Raw genomic sequence first — 20,347 nt, 5'->3', positions numbered from 1 at the left:
TCCCTACAGTAACACTGGCCTGAGGAAAGCTTCATTGGAAGAGCCAGAAAGTGGCACAAACCGGGGCAAAGAGCAGGTACTTATACTAATACTGCGACAGTAGAAGACAACCTGTAAGGCTAGTTTCACATTAGCGTTTGTGCGCAGCGCATCGGGCGCATAAAAAACGCAAAGAAAAACGCAAAACAAACGCGCATTTTTTTTAACGTCATGCGCACCTGATGCGTCAAAAAAACGCAGCGTTGCTTGCGTTTTACATGCGTTTTTGCATGCGTTTGCGTTTTTTATGCACATGCGTTTTTAGGTGTGACATTTTTTCCATTGTCTAGAGAACATTCTAGACTTGTTTAACTCAAACGCATGCGCAAAAAAACGCAAGCATGCGCAAGACCATGCGCACGCATGCGTTCCCATAGACTTCAATGTGTTTTTTTGCGCATTCCGTGCGCAAGCGTGCGCATGCGTTTTTTTGCCGAGACAGGGCGCACCAAAAAATCCAACATGTTGCGTCTGGCGCGCCTGGCGCGAAAGACAAAAAAACGCATGCGCACGAAAACGCTAAACATAGGTGCGCATGCGCACGGGTGCGCACGATGCGCTGCGCACAAAAGCGCTAATGAGAAACCAGCCTAACTCTACGCCATATACCCCCCCCCGCGACACGGCGCTACGTCATATACCCCCCCGCGACACGGCGCTACGCCATATAACCCCCCCTCCCCCCGTGACAGGGCGCTACGTCATATACCCCCCGCGACACAGCGCTGCGCCATATAACCCCCCCCGCGACAGGGTGCTACGCCATATACCCCCCCCCGCGACACGGCGCTACGTCATATATCCCCCCGCGACACGGCGCTACGCCATATAACCCCACCTCCCCCCGTGACAGGGCGCTACGTCATATACCCCCCGCGACACAGCGCTACGCCATATAACCCCCCCGCGACAGGGCGCTACGCCATATAACCCCCCCGCGACAGGGCGCTACGCCATATAACCCCCCCGCGACAGGGCGCTACGCCATATAACCCCCCCTCCCCCTGTGACAGGGTGCTACGCCATATACCCCCCCCGACACGGCACACGCCATATACTCCCCCGCAACACGACGCTACACCATATACACCCCTGACAGGCCGCTACGCCATATAACCCCCCCGCGACAGAGCGCTACGCCATATAACCCCCCCCGCGACAGGGCGCTACGCGATATGCCCCACACCTGAGGATCAGTGTAAGGATGTAGAAGTAAAACAGAACACAGCATATGCCATACATCCCCGAACAACAGTTTACACTATATCCCCCCACAACAGCGTACGCCATAAATACCCCCACAACCGTACACACTATATCCTCCATGACACAGTGTATACTATATACCATACAATCCAGTACACACTATATCCTCCATGACACAGTGTATACTATATACCATACAATCCAGTACACACTATATCCTCCATGACACAGTGTATACTATATACCATACAATCCCAGTACACGCTATATCCTCCATGACACAGTGTATACTATATACCATACAATCCAGTACACGCTATATCCTTCATGATACAGTGTATACTATATACCATACAATCCCAGTACACGCTATATCCTCCATGACACAGTGTATACTATATACCATACAATCCAGTACACGCTATATCCTCCATGACACAGTGTATACTATATACCATACAATCCAGTACACGCTATATCCTCCATGACACAGTGTATACTATATACCATACAATCCCAGTACACGCTATATCCTCCATGACACAGTGTATACTATATACCATACAATCCAGTACACGCTATATCCTCCATGACACAGTGTATACTATATACCATACAATCCAGTACACGCTATATCCTCCATGACACAGTGTATACTATATACCATACAATCCAGTACACGCTATATCCTCCATGACACAGTGTATACTATATACCATACAATCCAGTACACGCTATATCCTCCATGACACAGTGTATACTATATACCATACAATCCCAGTACACGCTATATCCTCCATGACACAGTGTATACTATATACCATACAATCCAGTACACGCTATATCCTCCATGACACAGTGTATACTATATACCATACAATCCCAGTACACACATCCCATATCCTCTCCTTTATATACTTATGTCAATGAGAAGAATATAAACATCAGCAACACCGGACACAATACACAGCGGTGACCAGTCATAAGTAACGACGGACGGCTCCGGTCCATCACATCCACCCAGCGTCCGGTGTATACACAGCCTGACAGTATACAGCCGGGACAGTCACCAGGAGGGACAGCGATGGGGAGAAGATGGAAAGCAGCAAGGAATAAATGGCATCACACCACACAGACATTACATATACACGCAGTGATACAATGTACACCGGGACAGGATACCTGTACACATAACACACCGAGCACAGCTGTACGGACAGGACACGGCGCACTGCACACGGGCGGCAGTAATAGATATACGTACATACACGTGCGTGTCTCTCTCGTGCACAGCAGTGCCGTATTCCGCTCCGGCTCCGTATTCCGCCCCGTATCCTCTGCCCAGCCGGAACTTGTGCACGGACGGACTGGCGGGCTCACCTGTGCAGTCCCCGGGCTCGGCTCCCCGGCAGCCCGTACTCACTCCCGGCGAGGTGGTGGTGACGATGACGCCGCCCGCCCTCCGTGCCCAGCTCGCCCCCGGCGTCTCCCCCGCCGCTCACATCCCAGCCTGACTCGTCTTTGTCTGTCTCCCAACCGCCATGTTGACACTCAAGCACCGCGCAGCTCCTCAGCCGAACGGCCGCGGCGGGGACTCTGGGAGTTGTAGTTCCCGACACCGCTGACTTCTCCCCGGGGAGCTTGAAGGGGAGCGCATGGAGAGGACTACGTCTCCCACAATGCTCGGCGAGACAGACATAACAACCCCGCCCCTTAGTGATAGACTGGAGAAGACAGCAGAGAGGGGGGGGAGCGTGTCTGGGGCGGCGGCTACGTCACTGTGACGTGCGGCATAGCGGAGAACTACACCTCCCAGCAGGCTGTGCGCGGCCAGGAAGAGACTCCACAATGAAGCTGGTGAGGAGCTCGTGTAATATCCGAGTAGTGTGCGGTATATAGAGTGTGAGCAGCCTGAGGTGGGGGGACTACAACTCCCAGCGTGCTCCCAGTCTGGCCTGCTCTGCATGCTGAGACCTGTAGTTCCCCCACACCTGTTAGATGCTTGCACACTGTGGCTGATGTATCACAGCTGAGGCTTCGTTGCAATGTCACCAGTGCACAGCTCTCCTGCATACAGTGTGACAGTGGATGAGGTTGTAACAACACCTCAGCTGTTCAGGGTGTTTACACCCCCCTCCCCCAGATAATTAGCTTAACCCCTTGTATACTGGTGTGCAGGGTCCAGTGATGTAGGGGTTAATGCAGAGATAACTGAATGTCTGTATGGACTACTACTCCCTCCATCCTCTCTTCCAGTACTGCTTGTCCGGACACCCCACCCTGCCCTGCAACGTCCTGAAGTTCAAGACCACCACCGTGATGCTGGACTGCGGCCTGGACATGACGTCGGCCCTCAGCTTCCTGCCCCTGCCGCTGGTGCACAGGTACGTCCAGGGGGCCACGTCCGGCCCCTCACAGCCCCGACACATGTATGATCATAACATCCGGCCCCTCACAGCCCCGACACATGTATGATCATAACATCCGGCCCCTCACAGCCCCCGACACATGTATGATCATAACATCCGGCCCCTCACAGCCCCCGACACATGTATGATCATAACGTCCGGCCCCTCACAGCCCCCGACACATGTATGATCATAACGTCCGGCCCCTCACAGCCCCCGACACATGTATGATCATAACATCCGGCCCCTCACAGCCCCGACACATGTATGATCATAACATCCGGCCCCTCACAGCCCCGACACATGTATGATCATAACATCCGGCCCCTCACAGCCCCGACACATGTATGATCATAACATCCGGCCCCTCACGGCCCCCGACACATGTATGATCATAACATCCGGCCCCTCACAGCCCCGACACATGTATGATCATAACATCCGGCCCCTCACAGCCCCCGACACATGTATGATCATAACATCCGGCCCCTCACGGCCCCCGACACATGTATGATCATAACATCCGGCCCCTCACAGCCCCGACACATGTATGATCATAACATCCGGCCCCTCACAGCCCCGACACATGTATGATCATAACATCCGGCCCCTCACAGCCCCCGACACATGTATGATCATAACATCCGGCCCCTCACGGCCCCCGACACATGTATGATCATAACATCCGGCCCCTCACGGCCCCCGACACATGTATGATCATAACATCCGGCCCCTCACGGCCCCCGACACATGTATGATCATAACATCCGGCCCCTCACGGCCCCCGACACATGTATGATCATAACATCCGGCCCCGCACGGCCCCCGACACATGTATGATCATAACATCCGGCCCCTCACGGCCCCCGACACATGTATGATCATAACATCCGGCCCCGCACGGCCCCCGACACATGTATGATCATAACATCCGGCCCCTCACGGCCCCCGACACATGTATGATCATAACATCCGGCCCCTCACGGCCCCCGACACATGTATGATCATAACATCCGGCCCCTCACGGCCCCCGACACATGTATGATCATAACATCCGGCCCCTCACGGCCCCCGACACATGTATGATCATAACGTCCGGCCCCTCACGGCCCCCGACACATGTATGATCATAACGTCCGGCCCCTCACGGCCCCCGACACATGTATGATCATAACGTCCGGCCCCTCACGGCCCCCGACACATGTATGATCATAACGTCCGGCCCCGCACGGCCCCCGACACATGTATGATCATAACGTCCGGCCCCTCACGGCCCCCGACACATGTATGATCATAACGTCCGGACCCTCACGGCCCCCGACACATGTATGATCATAACGTCCGGCCCCGCACAGCCCCCGACACATGTATGATCATAACGTCCGGACCCTCACAGCCCCCGACACATGTATGATCATAACGTCCGGCCCCTCACAGCCCCCGACACATGTATGATCATAACGTCCGGCCCCGCACAGCCCCCGACACATGTATGATCATAACGTCCGGCCCCTCACAGCCCCCGACACATGTATGATCATAACGTCCGGCCCCTCACAGCCCCCGACACATGTATGATCATAACGTCCGGCCCCTCACAGCCCCCGACACATGTATGATCATAACGTCCGGCCCCTCACAGCCCCCGACACATGTATGATCATAACGTCCGGCCCCTCACAGCCCCCGACACATGTATGATCATAACGTCCGGCCCCTCACAGCCCCCGACACATGTATGATCATAACGTCCGGCCCCTCACAGCCCCCGACACATGTATGATCATAACGTCCGGCCCCTCACAGCCCCCGACACATGTATGATCATAACGTCCGGCCCCTCACAGCCCCCGACACATGTATGATCATAACGTCCGGCCCCTCACAGCCCCCGACACATGTATGATCATAACGTCCGGCCCCTCACAGCCCCCGACACATGTATGATCATAACGTCCGGCCCCTCACAGCCCCCGACACATGTATGATCATAACGTCCGGCCCCTCACAGCCCCCGACACATGTATGATCATAACGTCCGGCCCCTCACAGCCCCCGACACATGTATGATCATAACGTCCGGCCCCTCACAGCCCCCGACACATGTATGATCATAACGTCCGGCCCCTCACAGCCCCCGACACATGTATGATCATAACGTCCGGCCCCTCACAGCCCCCGACACATGTATGATCATAACGTCCGGCCCCTCACAGCCCCCGACACATGTATGATCATAACGTCCGGCCCCTCACAGCCCCCGACACATGTATGCTCTATATGGAGGAGCGGCCCATAACATCCGGCCCCTCACAGCCCCTCGACACATGTATGCTCTATATGGAGGAACGGCCCATAACATCCGGCCCCTCACAGCCCCCGACACGTATGCTCTATATGGAGGAACGGCCCATAACATCCGGCCCCTCACAGCCCCCTACACATGTATGCTCTATATGGAGGAACGGCCCATAACATCCGGCCCCTCACAGCCCCCGACACGTATGCTCTATATGGAGGAACGGCCCATAACATCCGGCCCCTCACAGCCCCCTACACATGTATGCTCTATATGGAGGAACGGCTCATAACATCCAGCCCCTCACAGCCCCCGACACATGTATGATCATAACATCCGGCCCCGCACAGCCCCCGACACATGTATGCTCTATATGGAGGAGCGGCCCATAACATCCGGCCCCTCACAGCCCCTCGACACATGTATGCTCTATATGGAGGAACGGCCCATAACATCCGGCCCCTCACAGCCCCCGACACATGTATGCTCTATATGGAGGAACGGCCCATAACATCCGGCCCCTCACAGCCCCCGACACGTATGCTCTATATGGAGGAACGGCCCCTCACAGCCCCCGACACATGTATGATCATAACATCCGGCCCCTCACAGCCCCCGACACGTATGCTCTATATGGAGGAACGGCCCATAACATCCGGCCCCTCACAGCCCCCGACACATGTATGATCATAACATCCGGCCCCGCACAGCCCCCGACACATGTATGCTCTATATGGAGGAGCGGCCCATAACATCCAGCCCTTCGACACACGTATGCTCTATATGGAGGAACGGCCCATAACATCCGGCCCCTCACAGCCCCCGACACGTATGCTCTATATGGAGGAACGGCCCATAACATCCGGCCCCCAACACATGTATGCTCTATATGGAGGAACAACTCAAAACATCCCCTCACAGCCCCCGACACATGTATGATCATAACATCCGGCCCCTCACTGCCCCCGACACGTATGCTCTATATGGAGGAATGGCCCATATCATCCGGCCCCTCACAGCCCCCCGACACATGTATGCTCTATATGGAGGAACGGCCCATAACATCCGGCCCCTCACAGCCTCCGACACATGTATGATCATAACATCCGGCCCCTCACAGCCCCCTACACATGTATGCTCTATATGGAGGAACGGCCCATAACATCCGGCCCCTCACAGCCCCTCGACACTTGTATGCTCTATATGGTGGAACGGCCCATAACATCCGGCCCCTCACAGCCCCTCGACACATGTATGCTCTATATGGAGGAACGGCCCATAACATCCGGCCCCTCACAGCCCCCTACACATGTATGCTCTATATGGAGGAACGGCCCATAATATCCGGCCCCTCACAGCCCCCGACACATGTATGCTCTATATGGAGGAACAGCCCATAATATCCGGCCCCTCACAGCCCCCGACACATGTATGCTCTATATGGTGGAACGGCCCATAACATCCGGCCCCTCACAGCCCCTCGACACATGTATGCTCTATATGGAGGAACGGCCCATAATATCCGGCCCCTCACAGCCCCCGACACATTTTTGCTCTATATGGTGGGACGGCCCATAACATCCGGCCCATCACAGCCCCCGTCACATGTATGCTCTATATAGAGGATCGGCTCATATCATCCGGCCCCTCATCCTGAATCTTCCCCATCACCTGTGAGTGATATTATTGGAAAGTGTAAGGAACCAAACAAAGTGGAGACCCTGTAACGTTGCCGAGCGGGGGGCAGAAAAGTCACCACCACTCTGCTGACTCCATACTTGCAGAGTCCAGACCTCCTGTGGTATAAGTATAAACCCTGCGCCCCCACGGGAAGGTTTATGGCCAAGCAGCTGCCTGCAGCCGTACATCACCAAGCACAATGCTGAGTGTCGGATGGAGTGGTGTAAAGCTGCCACCACTGGGCTCTGGAGGAGACGTGTTCTGTGCAGTGACGGATCGCACTTCTCTATCTGCGTCTGATGATTCCAGGAGGACGTTACCCCCTGATTACATTGTGCCCCCCGTACAGATGGTGAAGGAGGACGATCTAGTGAGATTTCTAGTATCTGTGCTTTACTGGACAGGTTTAATGTTCAGGAGTCTGGAAAAGCTGGGTGACTATCAATATGGCTTTTATTATAGCTACAATGAGGAGGAGTCTTGGAAAGCTGGGTGATGACTAACAATGCCCATAAAGCTTGCAGCTTCACTGGAGAGGCAAAGCTGGGTGACATCCAGTGTGGCTGCCAATGGGATTATAACACAGCTTTCCTGGTGTTCTGATTGCCAAATCTGCCTAGTAAGATGAATCTCTGTTTAGGATTCTTGGAAAGCTGGGTGACAAATAATACCAGTGCACCTGTAGGGAATATTATATCACTTTCCTTGAGTCCTGAGTGGCAAATCTGTTTAGTTACCTGACTTTTTTATGCTTTATTATACTGATATTCCTATTTGGGTCCTGGAAAAGCTGGGTGACAACTAGCTTTGCTAAAAAGAAATCTACCGAATGGAGAAGCTTCCAATGTGTCTGCTTTCCTGGAGTCCTGAATGGCAAATCTGCCTAGTGAGCAGTGTCTGTGATATCAGACAGATTGACAGTTCAGGATCCTAGGAAAGCTGGATGACTGCCATTAGGTCCCTCCTACAGATTATTGCACAGCTCTTTTTCCAGTCCTAAATTGAAAATCTGTCTGCTGTGAATTGCATCTCTGTCCTAGTAGACGGTTGATGTGCAGGAGTCTGGGAAAGCTGGGTTGCAACAACGAATATGGCTGCCATTAGTGCTTCCTCAGTGGTTGTCACACAGCTCTATGGGAGTCACAGACGGGAAATCCAGCAAGACACATTTTCCATATATGTCTCCGTGCTTTTGGTGGCGCCGTCCCTTTAAGAAGCTGCATCTGAGCTCTTATATAGGAGCCGTGCGGCTGCTCATCAATCACGCCTTCACCCTGACCGTAAATCACACGTCTGCGAGAGAGACAGACTCTCCCGGAGACAGGACGTTATTACAGTTACAGGTGACGGGTTTAATATAATATTATGGCACCAATTAACCCTTTAACCCTGTGAATGTAAGGGGAGCTTAAGGGGATAAATGCCAGCTTACCATACCATCTCCCAGGTAAATCTTCGTATGCGGGGGACAAGCTCCAGAAATTAATGTTCTTGTATCGTTTAATATTTTAAATGTTTTTTTATATCTTTTTTTTTTTTATTATTTATTTACTCAAGTCACATCCAAAGCTGCACCCAGAATTCCAGTTTTTTTGAGAGCAGTGCAGTGTGGAAGCTTTAAATTTCAGATTATGACTGAGATTTGTCTGACCGGTGGGTGGCGCTCACTCACTGCTCCCACGGACGGTGCAGCTTTGGATGTGACCGGAGTAGAGTGTGAACCGGAATTTGTTATTTAACCCCTTGAAATGTTAGAACAGATCAAAGTGAAATGAATTATGGGTATTCTGTTTTTTTATTTTTATTTTTTCTCGGCAGCACTCGTCTGTCCAAAATGCCCGGCTGGGTCTCAAAGGATGGGAACGCCCAATTAGAGAAGGTAAAGTAGTAGCCGGGGGGGGGAGAAAAAAAAAAAGAGTTCAGTCCTCTCCTGAAATGCTCTGCGCTGCTGTTCACGTCCTCTGTGAGACATGGGGGGGCTGTCATGGTGTGTTCTGTCTCTGCAGGAGGTGAAGGAGTGCTCAGGACGCGTATTTGTAGACTCGGTGCCCGAATTCTGTCTCCCAGAAGTAAGTGTGTAATAAGCCTTTATATTACATGTGTCCCCCCGACGCGCGTTTCAGAAACATGCACCCAGCCGTATCTAATAGAGCTGTGACACGGTGCTGCGCTGACACACTGTAACGCCCTGTGCTCCTGCATCAGTTGGGCTTATTTAGAGCAGGTGGAGTGAGGCCGTATTTTGCTTCTAGAGGTAAAGGAGGTTGTTCCTATTCACTGACAGCAAGCGGAGGACATGAAAATGATGAGCGAAGTGCTAGAAAGTTACAGAACTTAGTGACGTGATTAACCCTTTATAAACCTTATCGTCTTGTAGTTGTAGCATCTGTGACCCCGCACCATCTGCCACCCCCTGGGTCAGTTATGCCTGCCCTGTGTCTCGTGCCCGGGCCGTGTATTATAGCCATATAGTGCTGCAGTAATTAGCGCCCCCCTCCCCTCCATATACCGTTGGCACATTTGGGATGACCTTGTGTATCGGGCGCTGATGGTGTCTGTATTATGGATGTCCTCCCGTCTGGGTGGGGTGGCGCTGCCCTCGGCTGCCGGGAGAGGCCGGGCCCTGCAGACTCGGTGTTTAATATTCTGCTCTTTGCTTTCAGACGCAGCTCATAGATCTGTCTACTGTAGATGTGATCCTAATCTCTAACTATCACTGTATGATGGCCCTGCCGTACATCACCGAGCACACCGGATTTACAGGCACCGTGTACGCCACCGAGCCCACAGTGCAGATCGGCAGGTAAAATACCGCAGTGTGTCCTGGTGGGGGTGACGTGTTACCTGTCAGAGACTGATACAAGATGGGGGTACAGCAGAAGATATACGGGGTGCCTGTTCTTGACCCATTTGATGGTGGACCCATGACCATCTGCTGGGCAGGTCCCGCTCCTGTGGGCATCTGCTGGGCAGGTCCCAGTCCCATGGGCAGGTCCTGGCCCCGTAGGCATCTGCTGGGCAGGTCCTGGCCCCGTGGGCAGGTCCCGGTCCTGTAGGCATCTGCTGGGCAGGTCCTGGCCCCGTGGGCAGGTCCCGGTCCTGTAGGCATCTGCTGGGCAGGTCCCGGCCCCGTGGGCATGTCCCGGTCCTGTAGGCATCTGCTGGGCAGGTCCCGGCCCCGTGGGCAGGTCCCGGTCCTGTAGGCATCTGCTGGGCAGGTCCCGGCCCCGTGGGCAGGTCCCGGTCCTGTAGGCATCTGCTGAGCAGGTCCCGGTCCCGTGGGCAGGTCCCGCTCCTGTGGGCATCTGCTGGGCAGGTCCCGCTCCTGTGGGCATCTGCTGGGCAGGTCCCGCTCCTGTGGGCATCTGCTGGGCAGGTCGTGGTCCCATGGGCTTCTGCTGGGCAGGTCCTGGCCCCGTGGGCACGTCCCGGTCCTGTGGGCATCTGCTGGGCAGGTCCCGGCCCCGTGGGCAGGTCCTGCTCCTGTGGGCATCTGCTGGGCAGGTCCCAGTGCCATGGGCAGGTCCCGCTCCTGTGGGCATCTGCTGGGCAGGTCGTGGTCCCATGGGCTTCTGCTGGGCAGGTCCTGGCCCCGTGGGCACGTCCCGGTCCTGTGGGCATCTGCTGGGCAGGTCCCGGCCCCGTGGGCAGGTCCTGCTCCTGTGGGCATCTGCTGGGCAGGTCCCGGCCCCGTGGGCAGGTCCTGCTCCTGTGGGCATCTGCTGGGCAGGTCCCGGCCCCGTGGGCAGGTCCTGCTCCTGTGGGCATCTGCTGGGCAGGTCGTGGTCCCATGGGCTGGCAGGTCCTGGCCCCGTGGGCACGTCCCGGTCCTGTGGGCATCTGCTGGGCAGGTCCCGGCCCCGTGGGCAGGTCCTGCTCCTGTGGGCATCTGCTGGGCAGGTCGTGGTCCCATGGGCTGGCAGGTCCCGGCCCCGTGGGCAGGTCCTGCTCATGTGGGCATCTGCTGGGCAGGTCCCAGTGCCATGGGCAGGTCCCGCTCCTGTGGGCATCTGCTGGGCAGGTCGTGGTCTCATGGGCTTCTGCTGGGCAGGTCCTGGCCCCGTGGGCAGGTCTCGGTCCTGTAGGCTTCTGCTGGGCAGGTCCCGGTCCCATGCACACTCATTTCTAATGCAGCAATCCCAGTTTGCTCAAATTATGGGGCCCAAACTTAGACAGGCACCCATAGACCCCCTGGAGCAAAGGTCACCTTCACATAAGGCAATATCTCTTTACAGCTGGAGCGTCCCTGTAATTAGTTACAGTAGCGTCATTTTCTTTTTTTTTTTTTTTTGGCCTGACTTCCGGAGCGATAACTTTTCTATATTTCCATTGACTTCCATCTTTTTTTTTTTCCCCTTTTATTCATTTATTTATTTTTTTTAATTTAATAATACCTTATTATCTGTTCATTCATTTTTATAGGGAAGGGGAGCGCCAAAAACATGCTATTTTTAGTAATTTTTTTTTTTATCTGTATCGTGCAGTAAAAGCCTCCGAGTTCTCTTTTATTCTGAGCGTTGTTACAAGTGTGTCAGGATCCGCTACTATGTGGATTTGACAGGTGAACTATTTAAAAAAAAAAAAAAAATTAAAGTAAAATATATATAATACAGTATAACCTTATGTTTAAGAAAGTGTTGTTTAAATAAATATATATTTATTTAGATTTTTTTTTTTTTAATGAAACTTAAACTTAATGTCTATTTTCTTTTTGAGTGGGGGGTTTGGAGTTCTGGACCAGCGATGGTTTGATCATTATTATAATACTTTAAATTACAGCAAAACCTGATCCAGTGATCATTAAGGGTCTACTGGTTGCCCCCCCCCCATAATGATTTTATCTGAGAGTAGACACTCTATTAACTTCCCCTGTGGTAGGAAACGTGTGTGACGTCATCAGAGCCCTCCAGAGCTGCACTCACAATTCTGCTGGAAACTGTCAGCAATCAGGTTCCGTGACTGACGGCGGCGCTCCTCTCGCTCACCCGCTCTCTTCCGTTTCCAGATTACTGATGGAAGAACTGGTGAATTTCATAGAACGAGTCCCGAAGGCGCAGTCTGCCGCCATGTGGAAGCACAAGGACAACCAGAGGTACAGAGAAGGGGGATCTGTGGAGGAAGGTCAAGACTTAACCCCTTAATATTGTCCGGTGTTCTGTGATTTTTTTTTTTTTTTTTTTTTCCATTTCTTTTAAAACCTTTTTTTTCCATCACTTTTTTCATCCTCTTCTTTTTCATCGTTTTTGTTTTTTTAGCATTTTCATTTTTTTTTTTTTTTTTTTTTTTCTTTTAGCTTGTTTATGTTGAGGTTTTTTTTTATCTTGTTTTGTTTTTCTTTTTCATCTTTTTTTAATCCTTTTCTTCTTTCGCCATTTTTTTTAAAAAAAAAAACTTTTTATTTCTTTCATCCTTTTTTTTGTTTTTGTTTTTTTTTTTTCCCTGTGGTCTTCCTTCATCCTTTTTCGTCTTTTTTTTTTTTTTTTTTTTTTTTTTATACGAGGGATTTTTATTAGGAAGATACAAATATTTTTCAGCGCTGTCTGTTAGTAAGACATTTTAACTAGGGCATTTATTTTATACAATTCATATTTTCTGTTCATTTTCTTTTTTTTTCTCGTAGTTCCTTGTACAGCACACACAAGAAAATATTTAGAATATACGTAATTTGGTATTTTTATTATCTTTATTTTTTTTTCGTAATTTTTTTCTAATTTTATTTCTGTTTATATGGCAGCATGAAGGGTTTTTGTGTTTTTTTTTTTTTTGTTTTTTTTTTTTTACGGTCCCAGCCTGAATGGCTGATAACAGGGAACAATAGATTGCATTGAACAGCACAAGAAGTAGAGAGCTGATCCGTTACCCCTTGTAATGGCGCCTCGTTCTTCCTCCCGTCGTCCGCAGGCAGCTGCCGGCCCCTCTGAAGGACGCTGTCGAGGTGTTCACTTGGCGAAAGTGCTACACGATGCAGGAGGTGAACGCGGCACTCAGCAAGATCCAGCTGGTGGGGTATTCCCAGAAAATAGTGAGTAGGTCTTAGCGGGAAGCTTCCTTGTACGTTTTATCCTGCGCAGGATTTCACCCGTCAGAGCAGCACTTTGTGCTCCAGAGCTGCACTCCATTCCCTCCTTCTCATCTTGCGCATCGTAAGGGTCGAAAAGACTTTTTTTTTTTTTACCAAGAAATAAAAATCTATAAAAATAAAAAAAATAAAAAAATAATAATGCAGACTTTATAGGAAGAAATGCGTTTAACCCTTTCCAGGGAGAGGCTGCCAAGAGAGTGGAGAGCATTTACCATAAACTGCAGTGTAATGCCGCCCTCTTGTGGCGATGTGCTATAATGCGCTGCCATTGATTTTTTTTTTTTTTTTTTTAATTTTTTTGCAGGAACTCTTCGGGGCCGTGCAGGTGACGCCGCTCAGTTCCGGTTACGCTCTCGGCAGCTCCAATTGGATCATTCAGTCTCATTACGAAAAAGTCTCTTACGTGTCGGGGTCTTCGCTTTTAACGACCCACCCGCAGGTGAGCTCTACAGATAGAGGAGGGTAGGAGGCGGTGGGGTCGGCGTTTTTTTTTTTGTTTGTTTAATCATGATTTTTTTTTTTTTTTAAATGAATTGTAGCCAATGGATCAGACGTCCCTTAAGAACAGCGACGTCCTCATCCTCACCGGCCTCACCCAGATTCCCACTGCCAATCCGGATGGGATGGTGGGCGAGTTCTGCAGTAATCTGGGTGAGCGTCGCCCGTTCTAGGGCTCTTGCCTTTGCTCGTTAGTTCCTCTCTGTCGGGTGCAGCATTGCCGGTCTCTGCCTTAATCACAAACTCCTTCTTGTATGCGTTGTCTGTTGGTGTCTAAGCTCCGATTTATTTTATTGTCCATCGTGATTTACACTGCCGCTCTGATCCATTAGGACGCAACTGTAATCAGTAACGCCTCCATGGTTGGAGATCTAAATTAGTCTGATACATCTGTTACCTCATCAGAGAATGGTGCTGCTTCCCCCATACTTTACACTGCAGCATAGCTTGGCTTCTGTGCATAAGCACAAGCTTGGCACATGGAGAGACGAGTTCTGGGGCCATAAAGATGCAATTTTGCCGCCTGATAACCCGTGACCCTTGTCCTGCTCACACACCTGCAGACCGGTATATAAACTTGGGCTGCTGCTGTTTGTGTGTTCACAGGTTTCATACATTGCAGCAAACCCTCAGCTGTGAACAGGAGGTTTTTCTTTCAGTCGTTTGTAGCAAAAATGATCCTAAAATGGTTTAGAATGAAAACCCAAAGTATGTAATCCGGCGTGTGCCGCTGTCTCTGCCTCTCCACAGCGATGACGATCCGTAATGGTGGTAACGTGCTGGTGCCGTGTTATCCCTCCGGCGTCATCTACGACCTCCTGGAGTGTCTGTATCAGTACATCGACTCGGCCGGGCTCTCCAGCGTCCCCTTCTACTTCATCTCTCCCGTGGCCAACAGCTCCCTGGAGTTTTCCCAGATCTTCGCAGAGTGGTACGTGGCGGGAGAACGGTCAGCGATGGCGCATCTGTGCAGGAAGAGGGTGGGCAGAGGCGTAGATGAAGGGTTTATGGGGTCTTGGGCCTCACCCCTGGGGAAGCGCTCCAGACTCTAGGGAACCTCCATGGGCACCGCCAATGGTGCTGAACGCTGTCAGGCAGAGCCTGAATGAGACAAGACCTGAGCAATAGATCCACAGACCTCGGATATTACACCGAACGTGGTGCAGAGGGTCGTGGACCTTCTGCTGGTACAGCCGCTATAGTTACACCACAGGGGGCCACGTGACGGACGAAAGGAAGAGTTTAGCCTGTTACTGTCATGTCTTTCCCTGTTCAGCCCCCCTGTCCCATGGGGGGGTTACAGGAACTTTTCTTCATGTTCTCACCCCTCTTGTTACTATTAACTCTGCGCTGTACAGCCTGCAGTGACCTCCATAGAATGTTACAGGAGCTTTTCTTCATGTTCTCACCCCTCCTCTTACTATTACCGCTGCCCTTTACAGCCTCCACTGACCTCCATAGAATGTTACAGGAGCTTTTCTTCATGTTCTCACCCCTCCTCTTACTATTACCGCTGCCCTTTACAGCCTCCACTGACCTCCATAGAATGTTACAGGAGCTTTTCTTCATGTTCTCACCCCTCCTCTTACTATTACCGCTGCCCTTTACAGCCTCCACTGACCTCCATAGAATGTTACAGGAGCTTTTCTTCATATCATCACCCATCTTGCCAATCACAGTGTGTTACTGTCCCCTCTTGCCCTAGTACAGCCTCTGGTGACCTTATGGGGTGATGCAGGAACTTTTCTTCATGGCATCACCCCTTTTACCAATAGAAAAGACGATACATTCTCTTCGATTATCATGTTGTTTAGCTGTATATTTAATTTTTTTTTTCTTACCAAATTTTTTACTTTGATTTTGAATGAATGCCCCCAATTATTATGTTGGGTGGGATTTTTTAATACATAGGGATGTAATAATATATGTATAGAATATGATGCAGGCCCTTAAATGTGAAAATTGTCTTGAGGCCCCCTGGCAACAAGAGGGTTAACGCCAAAGTTATCTGCCTCGTCCAAGGGTTGACCATAACTGTCCCCTGCGGCCAGGACGTCTGTCTTTTGCAGTACACTACCACAGCCACTAGGTGGTGGCAGATACCAGTAAGTTGAGTTTTTTTTTGTTTCCCACCCCAGGCTGTGTCACAACAAACAGACAAAGGTGTACCTCCCCGAGCCCCCGTTCCCCCACGCCGAGGTAAGACCACCGTCTCCAAAAGGCTATAGAAAATATGAATTCGTGCAGCTGTGCTAACGCGTTTCTGCTCTCGTTTCTTTCCAGTTGATCCAGACCAATAAGCTGAAGCATTACCCGAGCATCCACGGCGACTTCAGCAACGACTTCAAGCAGCCGTGCGTGGTCTTCACGGGTCACCCCACCCTGCGCTTCGGAGACGTGGTTCATTTCATGGAGTTGTGGGGGAAATCCAGCCTGAACACCGTCATTTTCACCGGTATGTGATTCCCGCAGCTCGTTCTAGGTCTCCGCCACTGGGTGGCGCCGTCTTTTGCTTTTTAATCTGCTCTGTTTGCTCTTCGCAGAGCCCGACTTCTCATACTTGGATGCCTTGGCTCCGTACCAGCCGCTGGCGATGAAGTGCGTCTACTGCCCCATCGACACGCGGCTCAATTTCATCCAAGTGTCAAAACTTCTCAAGGAAGTCCAGGTGAGGCTTGTGGCTAGTGAGTGGGTGGAGCGCAACGTACGTGTGCAAGCTGTGCCCCATTCATACAGGGGCCTTGGTGACCCCACGTACTCATGACTTCCAGGGGTCCCTGAGACTTTTCATCTGTCCTAGTTTTGATTTTGTGCTAACCCCCTTTAAGGTGGAAGGTCCCAGCAGGGCACTAGATAGACGTCAAAGAGGGAGTGGTGCCGACAATTCACCTGCCCTGATACATTGTAACAAACTATCAGCACAGGAGGTTCTGACTGTAGTCGCCTTCCCTCCGGTCTCCCTGCAGCCCCTGCACGTCGTGTGCCCGGAGCAGTACACCCAGCCCCCGGCATCGCAGTCCCACCGCTCCGACCTCATGATCGACTGTCTGCCTCCTCCTATGTCCTACCGCCGGGCGGAGGTGCTGACTTTACCTTTCAGGAGGCGCTACGAGAAGATAGAGCTCATGCCCGAGGTGAGACACGGGGTGGGGACTGACTGGAGGGTCTCGAAGTCCGACTTCGGTGGCTAATTACCTTTTCTTCCCCGGTGCAGCTGGCGGAGGCGCTGGTGCCCACGGAGATTAAACCCGGAGTTTCCCTCGCAACAGTGTCGGCCATTCTGTATACAAAAGACAACAAACATGTCCTACAGGTGAGCGGCCATACGTCCGTAGGGGTAAGATGGCAGCGGTCACTGCTATGGGGGATCTGTGGATGACGCACTGTTATGGGGGATCTGTGGATGATGCACTGTTATGGTGGATCTGTGGATGACGCATTGTTATGGGGGATCTGTGGATGACGCACTGTTATGGTGGATCTGTGGATGACGCACTGTTATGGGGGATCTGTGGATGATGCACTGTTATGGGGGATCCTGTGGATGATGCGCTGTTATGGGGGATCTGTGGATGATGCAATGTTATGGGGGATCTGTGGATGACGCACTGTTATGGGGGATCTGTGGATGTTGCGCTGTTATGGGGATCTGTGGAGGACGCACCGTTATGGGGGATCTGCAACTATCCTGCTTCTCTCCTCAGCCACCACCTAAACCCTCCGCACCTGCCCAGTCTAACAAGAAGCGGAAGCGAGCAACGGAGGAGACTCCCGAGACTCAGCTCTACAAACCACTACTGAGCGGTTCCATCCCCGTGGAGCAGTTTGTCCAAACTCTGGAGAAGGTGAGAGAAACGCCCCCTCTGCCATGTATAGCGGATCACAGAGAGAATGGGGAGATAAATTTCATAATTAACTAATTCATATACAAGTGCTAATCTGTTGTCCTCAGGCACCACTAGGGGGAGCTCACTACATACAGATTTATACAACCACCACTGGAGGGAGCTCACTACATGCAGATTTATATAGCCGCCACTAGAGGGAGCTCAGTACATACATTTTTATACAGATACCACTAGGGGGAGCTCACTACATACAGATTTATACAATCACCACTAGGGGGAGCTCTCTACATACAGATTATACAGTCACCACTAGGGGGAGCTCAGTATATGCAGATTTATACAGCCACCACTAGAGGGAGCTCAGTACATACGGATTTATACAGCTACCACTAGGGGGAGCTTACTACAGACAGATTTATACAGTCACCACTAGGGGGAGCTCACTACATACAGATTTATACAGTCAGCACTAGGGGGAGCGCTCTACTTACAGATCTATACAGCCACCACTAGAGGGAGCTCAGTACATATAGATCTATACAGCCACCACTAGAGGGAGCTCAGTACATACGGATTTATACAGATACCACTAGTGGGAGCTCACTACAGACAGATTTATACAGCCCCCACTAGGGGGAGCTCACTACATGCAGATTTATACAGCCCCCACTAGGGGGAGCTCACTACATGCAGATTTATACAGCCAGCACTAGGGGGAGCTCACTACATGCAGATTTATACAGTCACCACTAGGGGGAGCTCACTGCATACAGATTATACAGCCACTGTTTTGGGGAAATCACCATTAGGAGGCAGTATCGCATGTGATGGGATGAGGTACAGTGGTTTAGGAAAGAGTATCGCACATGAGAGGCTTGGATACACCACTTCAGCAGCACATTTTCTAATATATAAAGGATTAGGTACACCATTTTGGCTTGGATAACTCCTCATCAGCCGGTATCGCACATGATTGGGCTCGTTACACCAGATCAGCAGACGGTGTCACACGTGATGGGTTTGGATACACCGTTTCGCCTTGGTTATGTCGTTCAGTACATGTTAGTGGTTACTGAGATGCTGTATCCGAGCCTAGCTCTGGTTTTTCCTCTATCACGGGGCCGGTTATCTGATCCTTCCTTCCTCTCGCCCAGCACGGTTTCTCCGACGTGAAGATTGAAGACACCAGTAAAGGCCACATCGTGCACCTCCAGGAGGCCGACACGCTCATCCAGTTTGAGGACGATTCCACGCACATAATCTGTGAACACGACGAGCGACTGAGGGTCCGACTCCGGGACCTGGTCTTGAAATTCCTGCAGAAGTTCTAGAAGCCGGGGTGGCCGCAGTGCCAGTGGTGGCCAGCAGAGGGCGTTGTGTGATCACACTAGAACAATCAGATGCCGTGATGGACCATCGGCCTGTAGTGATACTAGGGGAGTGTTACACTCCGCGCTCATGTACAGAACATGTCAAATATTTTTTTTACTCAGTTTATGTGCATTTTTTTAAAATATAAAATATTATTTTTTCTTAAAGCCTTTTTTTTTTTTTTTAAAGGGGAACGGAACAGGATGCTGGTTGTATGATGGTGCCCCCATGAGTAACCCCTAGGACTCTCTTTTGGAGTGTCCCTTTAAGTGTGGGTTCCCACCTGGTGTGGATTTGTGTGTAGAAAACCTGCAGTATAATATAGATGAGATTGTGACCGATCAGTGAGCACGGTGCCGAAAATTTCTGACTGTTCCCCTTTGGCAATGGACGGGGTGATATCTGCACCAGAATCCGCTTGTGCCGCCCCTGGGTCCCACTGCAGATGCACTGCGGGAAAATATACGCATTTAATTCCCAATGTGTGATGCAGCAGGGCGGCTTTCTACCTAAAATAGCGCCACCTTTACCCACAGGTTGTGTGCGGTACTGCTGCTCCATCTTACACGAAGAGACCTGACCTGCAATAACAGACATGAGGCAATCAACAGGAATCGCGCACAAGAGCGGCGCTCCCCTCCCGACGCAGAAGGGGCTGCAGCCGGACAACCCCTTTAATTCCTAATTCCAACACCTCTACCGCAGCCGGAGCGCCGGGAACCGCAGAATCTGCCGCTCTTACTGTGTAGCGCAGCGACTTCTTTTATCTTGTCTGTACTCCAGTCTCATCCAAACCTGCTGATTTACGGGGGTATTCTGACCCTGTAAAGTGACGGTGTACACAATCGCTTATGATCAGTGAGGGTCTGAACTTATATACTTTCATGAGAATCGGGGGGTACAGCGGGATGACGGC

At 51.4% G+C, this 20,347-nt stretch overlaps 2 protein-coding genes across 10 annotated transcripts in view; one reads left to right on the top strand and one right to left on the bottom strand.

Moving 5' to 3' along the window:
- The window catches only part of HMBOX1 (homeobox containing 1), a 109,378-nt gene extending 106,572 nt beyond the window's left edge, over positions 1-2,806 (bottom strand). For 2 of the 8 annotated variants that reach the window (XM_073586350.1, XM_073586351.1), the window contains exon 1: positions 2,626-2,805. The gene's annotated coding sequence lies outside the window, so the exon portion shown is untranslated. Of the gene's footprint in view, positions 1-2,509 lie in introns of all 8 variants that reach the window. The other 6 variants (XM_073586346.1, XM_073586347.1, XM_073586348.1 and 3 more) reach the window with 4 other exon arrangements.
- Positions 2,807-2,948: 142 nt separating this feature from the next.
- INTS9 (integrator complex subunit 9) lies at positions 2,949-19,598 on the top strand. 2 transcript variants are annotated; one of them, XM_073586345.1, is made up of 17 exons: positions 2,949-3,102; positions 3,502-3,629; positions 9,451-9,511; positions 9,639-9,701; positions 10,296-10,435; positions 12,638-12,724; positions 13,534-13,654; positions 14,019-14,153; positions 14,254-14,365; positions 14,963-15,143; positions 16,351-16,411; positions 16,496-16,667; positions 16,756-16,880; positions 17,179-17,346; positions 17,427-17,525; positions 17,917-18,057; positions 19,215-19,598. In XM_073586345.1, exons 1-17 carry the CDS (start codon positions 3,094-3,096, stop codon positions 19,389-19,391), a joined length of 1,980 nt encoding a protein of 659 aa, XP_073442446.1. In that variant the 5' UTR covers positions 2,949-3,093; the 3' UTR covers positions 19,392-19,598. The 2 variants fall into 2 exon arrangements, with proteins under 2 accessions (XP_073442446.1, XP_073442445.1); XM_073586344.1 differs by lacking the exon at positions 2,949-3,102 and having other exon boundaries at positions 3,158-3,629.
- Positions 19,599-20,347: the final 749 nt, after the last annotated feature.

The sequence above is a fragment of the Dendrobates tinctorius genome, unplaced genomic scaffold, assembly GCF_039654945.1.
Source record: "Dendrobates tinctorius isolate UK_male_01 unplaced genomic scaffold, ASM3965494v1 ptg000093l, whole genome shotgun sequence".
NCBI classification, from domain to species: Eukaryota; Metazoa; Chordata; class Amphibia; order Anura; family Dendrobatidae; genus Dendrobates; species Dendrobates tinctorius.
Note: the sequence above shows the minus strand (reverse complement) of the source record. Positions and strands in the feature narration are given on the sequence as shown.